Genomic DNA, 18,463 nt, shown 5'->3' on the forward strand with positions numbered 1-18,463 from the left:
ATAAATTTTATTTTTATCAAAAATATTTTTAAAATAATAAATATAAGTATGAGACACAGTGATACACATAAAATTATGGGACACTGAATCCCATCCCACATATTTTTGTTTTTAATTTTAGTGTTTTGAGTGTTAATTAGGGAGCGAGATTCAATGTACCACACTTTATGATCCAAGTTTTATTATTGCGCATGAAACAAGCAAAAAGTTAATAAAGCATGCGCGCATCAAATGTACTCGTACAAGCAAAGAGTTTACAGTATCTCTCCTCGGGCATCGTAATCGCCAAACCTCCCCATCATATCATCCACTTTTCGCATACATTAAATATCTAACCCAATTTTCTCTCTTATTACACCATATCTTCTACTAGTACAATACAATCAAATCTCATGGTTCTCTCTCTCTCTCTCACACACACACACTTTATTTGTGAGACATGCATGCATATTCGAAGGTAACACCAACTAAACTTGGAGAATTTGTGCAGGAAAAAGAGTGCAGTTGTGTGGGAGAGATCGCTTTGGGGCCATGGGGATGCCACTCCGACACGGCCCGTCAATGGAGCTATAAACCAAAAGCAGGAGGCGCCATCAAAAAAATTATCATAGGCTGCGGTTGGATAATCGATTCCCTCATGTTTAAGGCCGACGATTACTCCGCCAAATTCGGCGGCCACGGTGGTGACGCATTCCCTCGTGTATGCAAAAATTCATTTCTCCATCTCAAATTACAATAATCATACTCGTATTTATTTCACTCTGCATGTCTCTATATATAATATATCTAATTTCAGATCAGAATCGATCACCCTTCAGAATTTCTGATTGGAATAAGTGGGACGTTTGGGAAAGTCGAGCATATGGAGCCAGACAATGTCTGCACCCTCACCTTCCACACTAACAAAAATCAATACGGACCATTCGGAACCAAACCCGGGCCCACCCCATTTTCGTTGATCGCAAACGGCGCTGCGGTGACGGGATTTCACGGCCGCTGCGGCCAATATGTCGAAGCCATTGGGCTTTACGTGAAGCCTCTTTCGATTCAGCTCAAGAAACAGCCTTCCGAGAATGCCTCCAGTCGCGTTCCCCGTTTTCTCCTGCCGCCGCGCAGTGCGGCGGCGATGGGCGGAAGCGGCGGCCGGGATTGGGACGACGGCGTCTTCGCCGCCGTGAAAGGCGTCCACGCCTGCGTGCGCGTGGATACGGGCGCCCTGTCGGCCGTCCGATTCAGCTACCTCAAGAGCGACGGCTCGGCTTTTCTGTCTCCATTTCATGGGGGTTATTGTGAAGGGGATGTGCACTTGAAGGAATTCAGCATTTCGAAGATGGTAAGGTTTTTCATTTCTTACATAGTTAAGTTTTCAGTAAAATAAAATAATCAGATTTGGTGGTTGTCAGATTGTGTTTTGCGAGGAAGATGAATACCTAATTGGTGTTGAAGGATTTAATGGAGTGGCGGCGGAGGGCTTAAATGTGGTGACGGCATTGAGTTTTATGACGAATAAGGGCAGATACGGCCCCGTGGGTGCTGAAATCGGCACATATTTCACGTCCATGAATTCCGGCGGCTGCGATAGAAAGGTGGTGGGCCTCCATGGCCGCAGCGGTGCTTATCTCGACGCTATCGGTCTACACACCGAATATTTCTGAACTACGATTTTAGTAACTTACCTTTTGTATAATTCGTGTCAAATGGTACAAGCTACATCTGGTGTTTCTTTTGTACTCCCTCTATCCCAAGTCAATAGGATCATGGAGATAAAAAATTAGCTTTTTTGTAGTTAAATATTATGTGGTCCACCAAAAATTAATACTATTTCAATAGTACTTTTTTATGAAAAAATTACTCCCTCCGTCCGCCAAAAGTATTCCACAATTACTATATTTGGCGTCCGCAAAAAGTATTCCACTTTCCTTTTTAAGTCATGGTCCCACCATCCACCTTTATATTTTATCCTTACAAACACTCTTTATTTACAAAAAAACCCATCCCAAATTCAATCTCAACCACACATCTCATAAAGTGGTGGGACCCTTTCTCCACTACATCAATATCATCACACATTTTATTAAACTCCGTGCCCGGCCAAAGTGGAATACTTTTGGCGGACGGAGGGAGTAAATAGTATTGTACCACTGCCTTATTGTTACTTAATAAAAACCCTAAACATTTTCATATTAAAATTGGGCCTATTGAAGTGGGACAACTTAAAATAAAAAAATGAGCCTATTTGAATGGGACGAGGGGAGTATTTTATTATGAGATGGAGTATGTAATATTGAAACATATTTTTTCTCGAGTGAAAATTTAAAATGTCATATTCCTTAAGTTTTATAGTAAAAATGTCCTCTTTTATAAACACAGACATTCTATGCCATATTCTTTAAATACCCTTTGATTTGATGTGTTTGCTTGATTTTATGTGAAAGTCTTATACATTTGACCGATTTGACAGCTATCAGTCATAAAAGTCAACGATTTGACAGCTATCAGTCAAGAATACATATGATCGGTGGGTGGCTAAATCATGTGTTCGGCCGGGCGGACACATGATTTTACCGATCGGATACATAATCTGGGTGCCCGGCCGGACACATTATTTGGGTGGCAGATCATGTGTCCGTCCGGTGAAATAATGTGTCCGTCCGGGCGGACACATGAACTAACCACCCACCGATCATATGTACTCTTGACGGGATAGCTGTCAGATCGTTGACTTTTATGACTGATGGCTGTCAAATCGGTCAAATGTGTAAGATTTTCACAAAAAATCAAGCAAACCCATCGACATTCAAGGATAAAATAGGTACTTCACATAATTAGGGCATAAAATGCTTTGTTTTATAACTTAGGGCATTTTTACAATCAAACTTAAGGATGTGGACATTTTTTCCTATTAACACTTTTCTCTCCCATATCACAAATTCAAATTTTACAATTTGAATTTTTCTTAAATCTTCTTCTTTTACAAGCATTCTCTATTTTATTTTTTAATTATAAATGGCATATTTTGATTGATATTAATATTTATTAATCAATAAAGACGTTATATAAGGTGTTCGATTATACATAAATTTTGAAAGTGTTCGAATATTGATCGACATCCCTATGTTGAATTTTTCTTTCTTTTTTTAATCTTTGTTTTTGTTGTAATATTTCCTTGAGCAAGCAATTCCAAAGTAAAGAATGGAAGATTCAGGGAGAGAAGAGATGGAGAGAAAGAAGAGAGAAAAACATATTCAGTATTCTCATTAACCGTATCATTACCGTTCCATCATATATATATATATGAATAAGTAATGTACAATATATAATAAATAATATTATTTACAATACTCCCCCTTGGACATTACTTGATTATGTGAGATGTGAGACTCTCACTCCATCCAATGGATGGAGTGAGAGTCTCACATCTCACGAAACCAAATTTTCTGGATCCCAACTTCATCAAAAGAAAAAAAAAATATGCTCCCCCTTCCTAGTTTTTAGTATTCAATTTTTCTTTTTTAATCGTCTCACATTTTAATATTCATTTCTATTTTAAGTAAAAGTATAGGTGAGACCCTTAATCCACTTTAATTATTTTAACACTCACATAAAATATAGGACCCTTATTCCACTCACAAGTTCACAACACACCCAATCATTTTATTAAAACTCGTGTCACTCTAAAATGAATACTAAAAATCGGGGCACGGATACGATGGAGTAATAATAATAATCCGGAACCCAACTTTAGCATGAGTTTGTAGTGCCTCTTGCAAAATTTGTGATATACCAATGCACCGAAAATGAACTTGTGTAAGTTTTCGCTAGAATGAATCGCTTGCTAGTTGCTACTATGTGTTAATATATCTTGTTTTATTGACACTCTGAATGTTTTTATTGAACTATATATATTGACACTGTGAATGTTAATAGCTTATCAACTTAGCTAACCTTTATTATTTTATTTTTATCTTGATTTTTTTAATACATATAAATATATAATAAAAAATACCATACATAATATAATACACTGTTTTTTTAATTTAACAATGGTTCACTCATCCAATTAAGGTTTATAATTTTTTTTATATTTATTTGAATTAATAATTGATTATTTGGGTTAATTAATTCAAAGTTAGGGTATATATTTTTAAAAAAATTCAATTTTTAGTGATAAATATTAATTAGGGTTCATAATATGATAATATTTTTTATTTTTACAACAAATAATTATAAAATAAATAAATTAAGAGTGGTACACGATGATATACATTAAATTGTGGGACATAGGATCTCATCTGCCTTTGCAACATTTGCAACAATAGTTCCAAGCTCCTTAACTCCTTATTTCTTTTTAGGAGTTGGTGTTGCCACCATTCAAATTAAATCCCTTTTAAATTTGAACTAAAAAAATATTTTAATGTATTTAACTTTTTTCTTTTATATGAACGTATTTTGTCAAAATGACTTAAATATCCAAACAAAATACCTTCTCTGTCTCACTAAAATTGACTCTGTTATTTTAGATACGAAAATTAAAGAGTATGTATAAATTAGATAAAAGTAGTAGAACCCACAATTTTTAAAAATATTATCTTTTTTGAACCAATTTTAGTGGAACAATCTAAAATGGAAATTGAGTTAATTTTAATAGGACGGAGGGAGTACAATTTACTCCCTTCGTCCGAACTAACTTGGCCAATACTTTTTTTTGGGCCATCTCAACTAAGTTGATTAATTTTCTTATATAGAATGTCTTTTTCACTTTATTCACTCTATTAATTAACTTTATTATTAAATACACTTTAAACACTAAATACTAATTTTCTTAAATTTCATAAAAAAAATCAACTTAAATGGAACAAAGAGAGCATCGCTCATATATGAAACTTGAACCAGTATCCTATTTGAATAAAACCTATGATTCCTTGAGTTTGGTAAGCAGAGTGGGACCTATATATCCGAGAAAAAGCAAAAATTAAAAAGAGAATATATAGTTGATCAGAACCGATCACCTATTCATCGTGGGCAAACATATAACGTGTCTCACTGACGGGCAATTGTAATTAGAGTAAGATTTATTAATTCTCCTTCCTAATTAACATTTACCACATCAGTGATGGGAGAATGAGATTTAGTGTATCATATTTTATGTCTCACTTTGTGTCCCACTTTTAATTTAATTTATTTTCTTATATATTTTTTCTTCAATTTCAATTTTATATGCTTTAGTTTAATTTTGTGAATATTAACTAGGGTTTATTCCATCAATCTAGGGTATATAATTATTTTTTATAATTTAATTTCACTTTTATTAGCTAATAATAGGTTATAAATTCAAAGTCATGGTATATACCTTTTAAAAAAAATTTAATTTTTTAAAATAAAAATTAAATAGAATTCATAGTAACATAATAAATTTTATTTTTATAAAAAATATTTTTTAAATAATAGATATAAGCATGAGACACAGTGGCACACATAAAATTATGGGACACTGGATCTCATCACGTTGCAAAGGTGCCATATCGGCACGCTATTTTGAACTTAGCTTCCAAAGCTACTTAATGCCTACGAAAAGAGAAAATGGTGGGCCAGCAGCTGAAAATGATGGGCTAATTTCAATTTTTTTTAATATATAATCATATTAAAATTAAACATTGTATGGATACATTTATAGAAGTTGGTTTATTTAAACATTTGAAATGGCGTTGATGTAACATTGAAAGATTTGCTTTTTTTAAAGTAGCAAATGCCATCACTCTTAGTTTTATTGTTTTTTCTATATTGTTTTATTGAAAGGGACAGAAACTTCTGGGTAATTTCCTTTGCAATATACTAATTGGCTAAACAAGTCCTTTTCATTAAAATTAATATAGCATTAGTATATGTTGACAAATCTTTGTTGAAACTGTTGTGTTGAAATGTGGCAAAAGTTGCAGGCTGCGATGGACTAAGAGGGTGTTTGGAATTCGCAGGTTTGAAATGTGGCAAGAGCTGTCGACTGCGATGGACTAACTATCTCCGCCCCGATATCAAGAGAGGCAAATTCTCCCAAGAAGAGGAGCAAACCATCCTCAATATCCATGCCATTTTTGGTAACAACGGCGTTTTTGTGAGGCCTAAACAACGTTATTTTGTACAATTTCAATTTAAAAAAAAAAAAAAAATCAAAGTATAAGGACTGTATATATCATGTATCTACACCCTAATTTTCAATATTCAGCAATTTTATTGCAATATATCGATGTCGTAATATGAATATTATGTGGGTGATCGGAAAAAACTGGGTGATCGGTTTTGCAAAAATTGAAAAGATGGTGATTTAATTCGTCATTGCAATTTAGAAATAAGTTGTGATTTTATTTTTCAAACCCCTTAAATTAAATATGCAAGCTTTGTTTACGTACAACGGTTTAATCACAACATAATAATTTGAATGCCAGGCCTCATTAAAACTTTTCAAGTCCCAACGTTTATTCCAAAAACAAGAAGAACACCCTCCACATCGACGTCATAAAGCTCAAAGATCAAGTTTAAGAAGATCGGAGGCATATTTCTCCAACAGATCTCAAGGACTACTCATAGATCATCCAAAAATCAACTTGAAGAGAAGAATCAGATGATCAAACATAGATAGCAACCCGCACAAATTCATTTCATCTGCAAATATTAAAGTTGTACACGATTTTGTATTTATTAAATTCAATACATAAATTTGTGTTTACAAATTTTGGCACTCAGTGGGACAATCTCTACCTCTCATCTCTTCTCTTCACCAACTTCATCAAGTACCAAGATGGCTATGACTCTAGAAGATCAAGTTGCAAATTTGACAAAACTTGTTGAAGGACTTGCCAAAAAAATTCAAGAACAAGATGTCAAAATTGCAAAGCTAGATAAAGAAAAGATTGTTGGAAACGGTCAAAGACAAGTTCGAAGGGACATTGAAATCATCATGGACTTATAGCAAGCCATACACTACAAGGATTGACATTTTGAAGATGCTAATAGGCTACCAGCCTCCAAAGTTTCAATAATTTGATGGCAAAGGCAATCCAAAGCAACATGCGGCTCACTTTGTGGAGAGATGCAATAACGCTATAACTTATGGAGATCACATGGTGAAGCAATTCGTTTGTTCCTTAAAAGACAATGCATTTGATTGATATATTGATCTGCTGTGAAATTCCATTGATAATTGAGAGCAATTGAAAAAAGAATTTCTCAATCACTTCTATAGCACTCGAAGAACGGTGAGCTTAGTTGAGCTTGCAAAGTCAAGTCAGTGAAAAGAAGAACTTGTCATCGACTATATCGATCGTTGGAGGAACTTGAGTTTAAATTGCAAAGATCAAATGTTAGGAAATTCAGCAATTGAATTGTTCATCCAAGACATGCGTTGGAGTCTTCAATACATCTTTCAGGAATTCAACCAAAAACTTTCGAGGAATTGGCTACTAAAGCACATGATATGGAGTTAAGCATGATTGCAAATGAAGTTAAAAAAAATTATCGATGCAAGAGCCACACAACTTTGATGAAATTAAAATAGAGCAAAAACTGATGGGGGAATTTTTTTTGAAGAATCTCCAATTGAAGAAGAAGAAGAAGAAGAAGAAGAAGAAGAAGAGGAGAATGTGTAAATTTGCTTAAAATCCGAAATCCGAAATTTGCTTAAAATTTAATCAAATCTATAATCCAAAAAATTTGAATAAAATTTTAAATTTTAATTTGATTCGAATCAAATATTCGGATTTCGAGTATTTTGCTCACCCCTACCAGTTAGGGCTTGATCTTTTTCAAAAATATGCATTCTTCACCATTCCATGGGTGGAGCCATAATAGGATTAATTAATAATTAAAATAAAATTATTATTATACGAAGTAATATTTTTGTTTTAGTTTAAGTATTTTTTTTTTCTAGGGTTGAATATTGATTTAAAGTTTATCGTAGATTTATAAAAAGTAAATAAAAATTAGGATTCTACTTTTTTTTATTCTTTAAAGTAAAATTTACTGCATACTTTACTAGTTTGAATTGTTTAATTTTGTAGCTATTATTGATTGTTTGTTTGTTTAATTATTTGTTAACAAATTAAATCAATTTATTTTTGTAAGATACTTCAATAATAATTTCTTTTCTTTTGTTAATTGCTTCTAAAATTATTATACTTTCATAAAGATAGACCACTCAAACATACCAGCCTTTATCACCAAACTAGCATTACACATTACCAGAAATCTTTGCAGGAGCAGAGCCCATCTTTAAAGTGATGAAACCTGTTCCTATCTCTCACTACTATCTCTCTCTCATATATCAAAGATATGAGTTTCGTAGCAGAGTGACAATCCCCACAAACCCTCAGATTCTTCACCATCCTAATCATCGATCTTGGCCTAGTCTTAAGCAGCGCAAACGCAATAGCCAGCTTCTCACTATGCCTATTCAAAGCCCCCTCTTTATCCTCTTCTTCAATGTCAAGCAACACTTCATTCGTCGTCGACACATATCCAAACGCCCTCATCTTCCTCTCCATCTCCTCCACCATCTCGTAAATCTTCGCCTTCTCTTTATGCGATTTATCGCCTGCAACGAACTCGTAAATCCCATCACCGAGCTCGATCATGGTGCTTCCCGGGATTTTCTTGATCCCTTTCTCCCTCATCGCCTCCCTCACTCTGGTTTTCTTCTCCCAATCCGACAGCTTCGCGTAGACGGAGGCGAGCATCACGTAGTTCGCCTCCTGCGTGGGCTCGGCCCGGATGAGATCCGCCGCGACTCTCTCGCCAAGAAGCAAGTGAGCTCGAGCATGAGACGACGACACCAAAGCTCTCCACACGGCCGGATTTGGCGCCATCGGCATCGCGTTGATGAACTCGATCGCACATTCGGTTAATCCGGCTCTACTAAGCAAGTCCACCATACATCCGTAGTGCTCGATCCTCGGAGAAATCGAGTAGTCTCTCACCATTGAGTCGAAATACCGCCTCCCCTCCTCGACCAGCCCGGAGTGGCTGCACGCCGTGAGCAGGCAGAGGAAGGCCACGCTGTCGGGGACGACCCCGGCCCGTCTCATCTCCTCGAAGAGTTGCACGGCCTCCTCCCCGCGGCCGTGCAACGCCATAGCTGAAATGACACAAGTCCAAGAAACAATAGTCCTCTTCCTCGGGGGCATGCCGTGGAACAGCCTCAATGCGCTGTCGACGTCGCCGCACTTTGCAAACATGTCGATCAGCGCGTTGCAGAGCTTCTCCCCCATCTCGAGACCCGCCCTCTCGACGTACGATTCCACCCACCTCCCGAGCTCGAGGGCGCCGAGATCAGCGCAGGCCGATAGCACCGTCACCATCGTGATCTCGTCCGGCCTCGCACCGGCAATCTGCATTGATCTAAACAATCTCATCGCTGCGGCGGAGCTTCCCCTCCTCACATACCCACCTATCATCGTGTTCCAAGCAACCGAACTTCTGTGAGTCATTTCGTCGAACACCTTCTCTGCGTACCAAATCCCGTCTTCGCAGCAGCAATACATGTGAAGCATTGCATTCAAAACATGCGTTTCGCTGTGAAACCCTAGCTTTAAAACCGATGCGTGGACGGATTCCCCTAAATTCAAGTCACGAATGCCGGCGCAAGCCTTGAGTAGAAAAGGGTAGGTGTAGTTATTTGGTTGGACGGAATTGATTAGCATTTTGTTGTAGTGAAATATGCTATTGCGCTTGAAATGAGGGGATTCCGCAAAAGCGGCGATGACGGTGTTGAAGAGGAAGGCGTCGTAGTTATGGGGTTGTGATTGTGGGGAGAAGATGAAGGAACAAGCGTGGTGGATGGCGTTTAGGCGTGAAGAAATGGAGGTGAATTTGGTGAGGAGTAAAGGGTTGTTTTGCAGACCGAGCTTGAGGATTCTTGCGTGAATTTGAGTGAGTTTGGAGAAAGAGTTGCAGAGGTGAAGAAGGCGAAGGCAGCTCTGCTCCACCTCTCTTTTATACATTACGCTTTCGTGATTGTCAATACAATTCTTCAATTTCTTTTTTTGAAATGTGCAAAATATGGTTAATAACTCTGTAAATTGCTGTTTTTTTTTTTAATTAAGAGAGAGAGAGAGAGAGGGATGAGGAAAAACAGAATTGGGCAGGGTTTTTGAAACGCCGATTATTTCCAGATTTCTCGAAATCGATGTCTAATATCTTCAAAGTTTCAAAAATCCTAATAATCAGTAAAAGGGGCTTGCTTTTTTCCTCACACAATCGATTGAGATTCATCTCAGCTGCAGCAGCCTCTGTTTTAGTTCCAACCCACCACCAAATAAGCCGTCTCATTTTGGAGCAGAAATCAGCCAACGAAGCTCTCAAAACCTTCGAATGGGCCTCGGCGATTCCCAGCTTCACACACGATGTCTCCACGTACCGAGCTTTGATCCACAAGCTCTGCACTTTTCGACAGTTCAATGTCGTGGAGAAGCTGCTCGACGAAATGCCTAAGAGAATTGGTACTTTACCGGATGAAGACATTTTCATTACCATCGCCCGTGGTTTCGGGCGGGCTAGAATGATCAGGGAAGTCATCAGAGTTCTCGACATGGTGGCCAAGTTTGGGAAGGCTGCGCCGTCTTTGAAATTATTGAACACGATTCTTGATGTTTTGGTGAAGGAAGACATTGATATAGCTAGGGAGTTTTACAGGAAGAAAATTGTGGGAATTGGTTTGAAAGGTGATGATTACACTTATGGGATTCTGATGAAGGGCTTTTGCTTGACGAATAGAATCGGGGATGGGTTTAAGCTGCTGCAGATAATGAAGAATCACGGTGTTGAGGTTAATGTTGTTGTGTACAACACTTTGATTCATGCCCTTTGCAAGAATGGGAAGGTTGGTAGAGCTAGGAGCATGATGAATGAGATGGGAAAATACAGTGATGTGACCTTCAATATCTTGGTATCGACGTATTGCAATGAGGGAAATCTTGTGCAGGCTCTGGTGATGGTGGAGAAGTGTTTTAGCAGCGGCTTTGTGCCCGATGTTATTGCCTTGACTAAGTTGGTAGCGCTTCTGTGCAGCGAGGGGCGTATCTCAGAGGCGGTTGAGGTGATGGAGAGGGTGGAGGCGAAGGGAGGGGCTCTTGATGTCGTGGTTTACAACACGTTGTTGGAGGGTTTTGTGAAAGCAGGGAAGGTTAAAGGAGGATGTGGCTTCCTTAGGCAGATGGAGGTGAAGGGTTGTTTACCGAATACAGAGACCTACAATGCTCTGATCTTAGGTTTCTGCGAGTCTCATGAGATGGATCAAGCTCTTGATCTGTTTCACGAGATGAAGAGGGCCGGTGTCCGTTGGGATTTTGTAACGTTTGAGACGCTAACGTATGGGTTTTGCTCGATGGGAAAGACTCGTGATGGAGTGGAAATCTTCGAGCTTATGCTCGAGGAGAGAGGGGGATGTGGTGGAAGGATTGCTTCTTGCAATAGCATTCTATACGGTTTGTACAAGAGTGGCAATGTTGGTAAAGCGCTTGAGTTTCTCAACTACATGAGGATTTGGTTTCCTCGAGGCGTGGCTCATACTCTCACGATCCTACGGCTATGTGAAGAGGGCAACGCAGACGAAGCTAAGCTAGTTCTTGATGAGATGAGGGAGAGGGGGAGCGTTCCGAGTGCTCTAGTTTATGCGAGTTTGGTGCAAGAGTACTGCAAGAAGGGATGCATGAAGGAGGCGGTGGAGCTCGTGAATGAGATGATAGGGCTCGAGTATTTCCCCGTTGCATCGACGTTTAATGAGCTGATCAGTGGGTTCTGCAAGCAGGGGAAAGCTGGGATTGCAGTGAGGCTCATGGAGGACTTGAAGATGAGAGGCTGCCTGCTTGATTCGGAGAGTTACGGGTTCGTAGTCGACGCGTTGTGCAGTGAAGGAGAGCTGCAGCAGGTTTTTGTGATGTATATGGAGATGATGGAGAGAGGCATTGCTCCAAATCATGGGACATGGAATTCATTGACTGTGATGACTATGGAAGGGAAGAATAGGTTGTCTGAGAATAGACTGTTGGAAAGGCTGATAAGGAGCTGATTTTTGGACACTTTCATGTAGAATTCTTGAATTGTATGACAACTAAATGTGTTGTTTTAACTATGGGTTATTAGTGCATAAATACACCAATTTTGGGACAAATTCATTTTTTGCTCAAATTAAAGATGACGTGGCAAGTCGAAATATCGACATATATCATTGGACGTTTTGAAAAATGACATTGTATAGGAAATCTCAAAAAGATATTGTATAAGATATTTCTAAACCCGTAAATCGTAAAAAATTTATTAAGTTCAAATATATCTAGAATTTGAATTTGTGATAAAATTGTTACAACATTAAAGTTCATATATTTTTTACACCTTGCAAAATTCATACACAAACCAAATTACCCCTAATATCCCTTTAACTATTCATAAAAAACATAGTATGAAGATCAAATCTTGCTAGATTTTAGAAGATATGAGGTTTATTATACCAGCAAATATAAACCTCAAATGTTGAAAAGCAAAAGACAAAAAGGGGTTAATTAACACTAAACCAAATTTGGAGTGGATCCATAAAATCAACAAGCAAAAGCAACTCAATCAAGCTTTGCGACTATATACCTGAGTTACACATGATTTTGTTACCACAAACTTACTTAGGTGTCAACTGTTTACCTATTAAACATAAAAGGAAAAAATATGATCTCACATTTTGAAAGAATCTAATTCAAGATACAGCAACAAAATTGAAATTTTTTAATCTGGCTCTAAACTCATCAGACTGCCGGTGGGTTGAAGCTACAGCCTATGTATTGTAATAAAAATACTCGAGAAAATAACTCAATTCACTAAAATGAGACGAATTAAATATATATAGCATATATATAGAAACATTAAATTTAAAGTCAAAATTAAATTCATAAGTCACACCCAAAGCAGATACGATCATACGAGAGCTAATCTTGAGCTAACTGAAAATCTCATTAAGCAATCCACAAAAACGGTAGAGTAACTAAAAATGGTCTACAAACAAGATTTTGCAACGTCGCCATCAGAAATTCAAATATCTGAGTGATTATATCTCATCGGAAGGCCAAATGCCCTAAAGTAAATAGAAGGTACAACTAGAGCAGCCACTGTCGATTTTCATCTCAAACAACATGAGAGACTCTTTTCAATAACCAGGAGCAACCCTACCTCGACTTGTGTGTCCAGTTTACATGTTCCCGTTGCAACAAAACATGGGTAACTCTACGATGGCACTGCACAGCGACCAAGGACAGTGTAAGCTTTAATAGAACAGACCACTCAATATATCAAGAAAATTATTAAAGAATGACAAGGACTAGTAATACACTACTGATTGTGTGATTGAATCACCAAACAAGTAATAGCATAACAGCAAAAAAATCAATTTCATCTACACGATACACATATTACACACAGCAGAAGGTTTTTACAGTTCACTTTTCCTACAAAAATCCACCAAACTATATGAATGCTTTGTTTGCTGCCAAAGCTTTTTAAAAGTTGCACTTGGCCACTCACGCACCTATATTTGTTTCCCTGAGAGATTCACTCACGTACTTTGACATTTTAACAGGGGGGAGGGGGGAGAGGCTAAAAGGGGTAAAAATTATATAAGCTCTTGCAACATATGTGAGCAACTGCTGTTGGATATTTAAGGAAAAAATCAACATATATACACCACCAAGTGACGGTGCAAAAACTCACAAATTTCAAACGGGTTTCCACTCAAATATAGACTATATAGTACACACACAAACGTGTGTATATATATATATAATTAGATTAACAAAGTAAAATAAAATTCTTTTATCATCTGAAGATACAGAACACAAAATGCAAGCAGAAGAAAAATAGTCATCTACTCAATATTGGGGGGGGCCGGGGGGGGGGGGGGGAAGAAAAGTGTTGCACAGGAAGCAAGAGCAATGGCTCCTATGGTCAAACGTTAAAAACACAATGACCTAGTAAAAAGCAGACAGGTAAACTTACTATATGTGGAAACATCAATCTGCTCAGGTAGTTCTTTAATATCAACTTCAAACCTCTCCTGTACCTGTAACATAAAGTAGGGGAATGTCGCATAAAATGCAAGTATCCAATAAGCAATTTCTACGTAAGGATCACAAATCCTAATATCAAACCTGATTTAGAACATCTGAATCAGAGGCAGAAGAAACAAACGTGATGGCCAGCCCTTTGGTGCCAAACCTCCCAGCTCTACCCACCTAGTGTACAGATGGGGGGGGGGGGGACAGAAACTCGGAGTTAGTTTTTTCCAAAAAAAAAAATAACTGGCAACTAAAAGAAGATCAAGCAAATCATACCCTGTGGAGATAAGTGTCTGCAGAATCTGGCATATCATAGTTAATCACAATATTAACTCGCTCTATATCAATTCCTCTTCCTACCAAATCAGTTGCTACGAGAATCCTCTTATGCCCCTCCTTGAATCCCTTGTAGCGGGTCAATCTGTAAATGAGTAAATCAAAGTTATCAAAAACACATTAAGCATAAAAAAGTGAAAATACCAAGAAATTTATTCTCTCAACAACTAATATTAATTAATCTGAAATATGAATGTAACGCACGTCAAACATGATATTGGAAAAACAACCATCAATTTACAAGGTTAACAGTAAGCTTTCAGATAAAAAGAACTAAAAATTACCTTTCTTCTTGGGACATGCCAGAGTGAATGCAAATCGATGGGAAGTTACACTCCACAAGCAACTTGTTCAGCTCAGCAGCTCTAGTCACACTTTTGACAAAGATAACAACTTGATTGAAGTCCAATGCATCGAGCAGATCGTTCAGCTTTCGGTTCTTCTCCAGCTCACTCAATTTGATGTAGTGCTGTCATTAGCAATACCCATTAACAAATACTGCCACTCCAAAAAACTAAAGAGGAAAATTTAGTGTATGACCAAACCTGTACAAGACCATGAAGGGTCAACTTTGCCTCATCATCCACGTAAATCTCCATAGGCTGAAAGGAAGAAATATTACAGTAAAGCATATTAGGGCCCCATGAGAAGCTAATGTTTATCCAGTATGAAATGAATTGACGGACGAGCATGGCCCAAATTGAGGTCCCGGTTCATCTGAATCACTCCTTGCAGAGACTTTACTAGTGCACCACCGCTGCTCGAAGTAACCTACTTCTCCAACTACATAAACAACTCAAGTTCTCCTTCCATCCCTCTCCTCTCAATTTCTACATAAAAATGTAAAGAAAAAAAATGCCTAGTTGGAAAAACAAGAAAACTACAAGCAAAAGCTGACTCTGGACCACCATCTATAGATCTAAAGAATACCATAGAAACCCCTACCCACCAAACCATTTGAAATGAATCATCAGATGTCGGATAGATCATAGGCGAGCATGATACAGCAAGCATACAGTGCTTTGACCACTGTATTCTTGACATACATGTCACTTGCAGAAAGCTGGAATAACGGAAACAGTGTAGACTTCAAAATTCAAGTAGAACTGGCCACAGGACATTACATCTTGCATGAATTTCTTGCAAACAGGTCGAATCTCTTTACTGAGTGTAGCCGAAAACATCATAACTTGCTTATCATGAGGTGTCATTTTGAAAATCTCCTGCACATCTCTTCTCATATCTGGGCAGAGGCAAAAATAACTTGATTAAAATGATGAAATTTTTCCAGATGCTATGGTGAGAATCATTATGAGGTTATCAAGATAATGATATTATATGGCAGGCATACCAAGAGACTCAAGCATCTTGTCACATTCATCAAGTATGAAATGCCTCACATTCCTTAAAGAAAGGTCCTTGTCTCTTGCTAGACCAAGAATCCTTCCTGGTGTTCCTACCACAATGTGAGGGCATTCATTCTTCAGGAGATCTTTGTGGATCTTAACGTTGACGCCACCATAGAAAACAGCTACTTTAATATCTGACAAATATGTGCTGAATCGCTCAAATTCATGACAGATCTGCAAATTCCAGAACAGAGAATACACAATAAGACAAAACAGCATCAAACCATTCATCAAAGCAACGAGCATATCTAGCCACACATGCAGTCAATTACTTTTTCCTAATAAATACAGAGTCACCATATCCAAACTTTCATAAACAAGTAAGGTTGTTCACAAATTGGACACGTGCCTGATAAGCCAGTTCCCTTGTATGGCATAGCACAAGAGCTGCAACTTGACCTGCAACGGGTTCAATCTGCTGCAATGTTGAAAGAACAAAGACAGCAGTTTTCCCCATACCAGACTTGGCTTGGCAGATGACATCCATTCCCAAAATGGCTTGAGGTATGCACTCGTGTTGAACTGATGAAGAACCAAAGAAATTTGACCCAAGGAAGCCTCAGTTTCAATTAAAAAAGGTTTTACCATTCAACTTCTCCAAGGTAGAGTGATGTTAGTGATTTACCTGAAGAATAAATAAACTATGAGATAAGTCATAATCCACAAAACATTGCAAAGATCAAGAAAATTAATAGCCTTGAGTACACATCTAAACCGTAGCATTTATAGAACATACATAAAGAATCAGGAGAATGCATCATTACTTTTCCCCTAAACAACAATAGCAACAGAAGCAGAAAAAGGCAAACATAAAACTACCCCCAATTGAGCATAATACCCAAAATGAAACAGTGTGAAAATAAAAACTTGCATAAATAAGAAATACCTAGAGATTAAGTAAAACTTAAAATAGCATACAAACAAAACTGCAATGATCCACAATCTTGAGAGCAATTTAAAAAAGAAAAAAAATGCTCTAGAATAGTAAATTTTCAAATTTGATGCATGAAATTCAAATTCGCATGACACCCACTGCCATTGTACCTACAGTCAAAAGACATAGTAATATAGAAAGTCATTTGGTACTTATAATGAGTTAAAGCCTCTTTCAGAAAATGAAAGGCATGGCAACGACAATTTTTAGAAATTCAGGTTAACGATGAAAGGAAGTATCTTGCCTTCTGAAGGATGTTCAAATCCTGAATCTACAATAGCCCTCAAAAGCTCTGGCTTCAAGAGGAAGTCTCTGAATCCTGAACTGTGGATCCCCACATAGCCTCTGCACATAAAAGATACGACACACATAAGCAATTGCCAGACATATAAAGCCAAAAAGCAATTCATCACTTAGAACAAACATCAAATTTGAAAAAATTGCTGCTCTATAAAGAAACTTCCTAACTCGTCGACCGTTAGTCCATAATTTACTAAAGAAAACCAAAAGCATAGTAAACTAATAAAACTAAAATATAAAACAAGAAAAATGCTAATGGGAAAGAATTATAAGCATTATAGAAAAAGCTTGATTCAAGAGATAGCTGCAGCGGACTGAAACCAAAGATCTAATTGAGTACGAGGGCTTTCAAAATTGAAGATCCAAGAGGAACTCACTTCTTAACGGACTCTCCGTTGACTTTGGCGTTGACCGAATCGGGGGCTTTTTCGTCTTCCTCCTCGTAGTCGAGGAGTTCCTCTTCGTAAGCTTCGTTCTCTTTCGTGTCTCCCATTTCACCTGCCTGCTACACGAAAGCACTAGATCAATATACAAAATTCGTGCTTCGATGCTCCTAAATCTCAGAAAGAATGAAATCCCTACTCGAGCATTCAAAATTTAATTCAAATTAGAAAACCGATGTATGAGCAAAGCTAGGGTTTCACTTGGTTTTTTACCTGTTGGATCTGATGAGGGTTAGAATTAGGGTTTCGGGGATTTCTGCAGACAAAAACGTTAGGAAAAGTAGGGCAAAAGTTTTTACTCGGTGGAAGAGTAGAGAGAGAAGGTTAAGAGATGAGAGAGAGAGAGCGAGAGATTTCTGCAACTGATGCTGGGCTCGAAGTTTTATCACTGATAGGCCATGGTATCTGAATTGACCGTTGTACCCCTGAATCATGCTGTAGCGTTTTATTGAGTCGCGTTTTATTCTGCCTGTGATATCTTCCTTTCCAATATTTACGGTTTTTTACTTTTATTAGTTCTTAATTTTACTTACCAACAAATAATGGTCTACATAAATCATATTACCATCTATATAAGTAAGTAATTTTGAAGAGTTCAAATTTATTTAAAAATAAAATAATTATTGGAGTGAAATTCTTGTATAATAATAAGGACATACGGAGTAATAGGTAAACCAAATTTTATGTCCCACTTTTAATTTTATTTATGTTTTTAATATATTTTTTTCTTCAATTTTAATTTTGTATGCTTTAGTTTAATTTTGTGATTTTTAACAGGAGTTTATTCCATCTAATTAGGGTATATAATTATTTTTTTATCATTTAATTTCACTTTTATTAGCTCATAATAGGTTGATAAATTTAAAGTTGTGGTATATAATTTTTTATAATTTTAACTTTTTGTAATAAAAATGAAGTATAATTCATAGTGTTATAATAAATTTTATTTTTATAAAAAAT

The 18,463-nt window shown here is 37.3% G+C and overlaps 4 protein-coding genes across 5 annotated transcripts; 2 read left to right on the top strand and 2 right to left on the bottom strand.

Moving 5' to 3' along the window:
• Positions 1 to 433: 433 nt before the first annotated feature.
• On the top strand, positions 434 to 1,721 carry LOC130995248 (agglutinin-like). Its single transcript, XM_057920462.1, has 3 exons — positions 434 to 700; positions 797 to 1,333; positions 1,404 to 1,721. Exons 1-3 carry the CDS (start codon positions 440 to 442, stop codon positions 1,653 to 1,655), a joined length of 1,050 nt encoding a protein of 349 aa, XP_057776445.1. The 5' UTR covers positions 434 to 439; the 3' UTR covers positions 1,656 to 1,721.
• Positions 1,722 to 8,130: 6,409 nt separating this feature from the next.
• On the bottom strand, positions 8,131 to 9,989 carry LOC130995251 (pentatricopeptide repeat-containing protein At5g66520-like). The gene has a single exon (XM_057920464.1). The coding sequence runs from the start codon at positions 9,987 to 9,989 to the stop codon at positions 8,229 to 8,231; it is 1,761 nt and encodes a 586-aa protein (XP_057776447.1). The 3' UTR covers positions 8,131 to 8,228.
• Positions 9,990 to 10,174: 185 nt separating this feature from the next.
• Positions 10,175 to 12,161, top strand: LOC130995249 (pentatricopeptide repeat-containing protein At2g17525, mitochondrial). The gene has a single exon (XM_057920463.1). The coding sequence runs from the start codon at positions 10,175 to 10,177 to the stop codon at positions 12,053 to 12,055; it is 1,881 nt and encodes a 626-aa protein (XP_057776446.1). The 3' UTR covers positions 12,056 to 12,161.
• An 804-nt stretch (positions 12,162 to 12,965) lies between these two features.
• LOC130995253 (DEAD-box ATP-dependent RNA helicase 15-like) lies at positions 12,966 to 17,875 on the bottom strand. Of its 2 annotated transcripts, none has more exons than XM_057920468.1 (12): positions 17,717 to 17,875; positions 17,438 to 17,562; positions 17,005 to 17,105; positions 16,176 to 16,348; positions 15,769 to 16,000; positions 15,542 to 15,660; positions 14,963 to 15,019; positions 14,702 to 14,886; positions 14,358 to 14,502; positions 14,175 to 14,258; positions 14,023 to 14,086; positions 12,966 to 13,265 (listed from the first exon to the last, which is right to left on the bottom strand). In XM_057920468.1, the coding sequence occupies exons 2-12, from the start codon at positions 17,551 to 17,553 to the stop codon at positions 13,255 to 13,257; spliced, it is 1,287 nt and encodes a 428-aa protein (XP_057776451.1). In that variant the 5' UTR covers positions 17,554 to 17,562; positions 17,717 to 17,875; the 3' UTR covers positions 12,966 to 13,254. The 2 variants fall into 2 exon arrangements, with proteins under 2 accessions (XP_057776451.1, XP_057776452.1); XM_057920469.1 differs by having other exon boundaries at positions 17,438 to 17,565; positions 17,717 to 17,873.
• Between the last annotated feature and the right edge of the window lie 588 nt (positions 17,876 to 18,463).

The sequence above is a fragment of the Salvia miltiorrhiza genome, chromosome 7 (genome assembly GCF_028751815.1).
Source record: "Salvia miltiorrhiza cultivar Shanhuang (shh) chromosome 7, IMPLAD_Smil_shh, whole genome shotgun sequence".
Taxonomy (NCBI): Eukaryota; Viridiplantae; Streptophyta; class Magnoliopsida; order Lamiales; family Lamiaceae; genus Salvia; species Salvia miltiorrhiza.

Bases quoted from the DNA above. Each gene is read 5' to 3' on its own strand.
- LOC130995253 (XM_057920468.1), bottom strand. From the start codon at position 17,553: ATGGGAGACACGAAAGAGAACGAAGCTTACGAAGAGGAACTCCTCGAC. The intron at 16,001-16,175 runs GCACGTGTCCAA...TGGAATTTGCAG, and splicing joins CAAGGGAACTGGCTTATCAG to ATCTGTCATGAATTTGAGCG. The intron at 15,661-15,768 runs GTATGCCTGCCA...GCCTCTGCCCAG, and splicing joins CAAGATGCTTGAGTCTCTTG to ATATGAGAAGAGATGTGCAG.
- LOC130995248 (XM_057920462.1), top strand. From the start codon at position 440: ATGCATGCATATTCGAAGGTAACACCAACTAAACTTGGAGAATTTGTG. The intron at 701-796 runs GTATGCAAAAAT...ATCTAATTTCAG, and splicing joins GTGGTGACGCATTCCCTCGT to ATCAGAATCGATCACCCTTC. The intron at 1,334-1,403 runs GTAAGGTTTTTC...GGTGGTTGTCAG, and splicing joins AATTCAGCATTTCGAAGATG to ATTGTGTTTTGCGAGGAAGA.
- LOC130995251 (XM_057920464.1), bottom strand. From the start codon at position 9,989: ATGTATAAAAGAGAGGTGGAGCAGAGCTGCCTTCGCCTTCTTCACCTC.
- LOC130995249 (XM_057920463.1), top strand. From the start codon at position 10,175: ATGTCTAATATCTTCAAAGTTTCAAAAATCCTAATAATCAGTAAAAGG.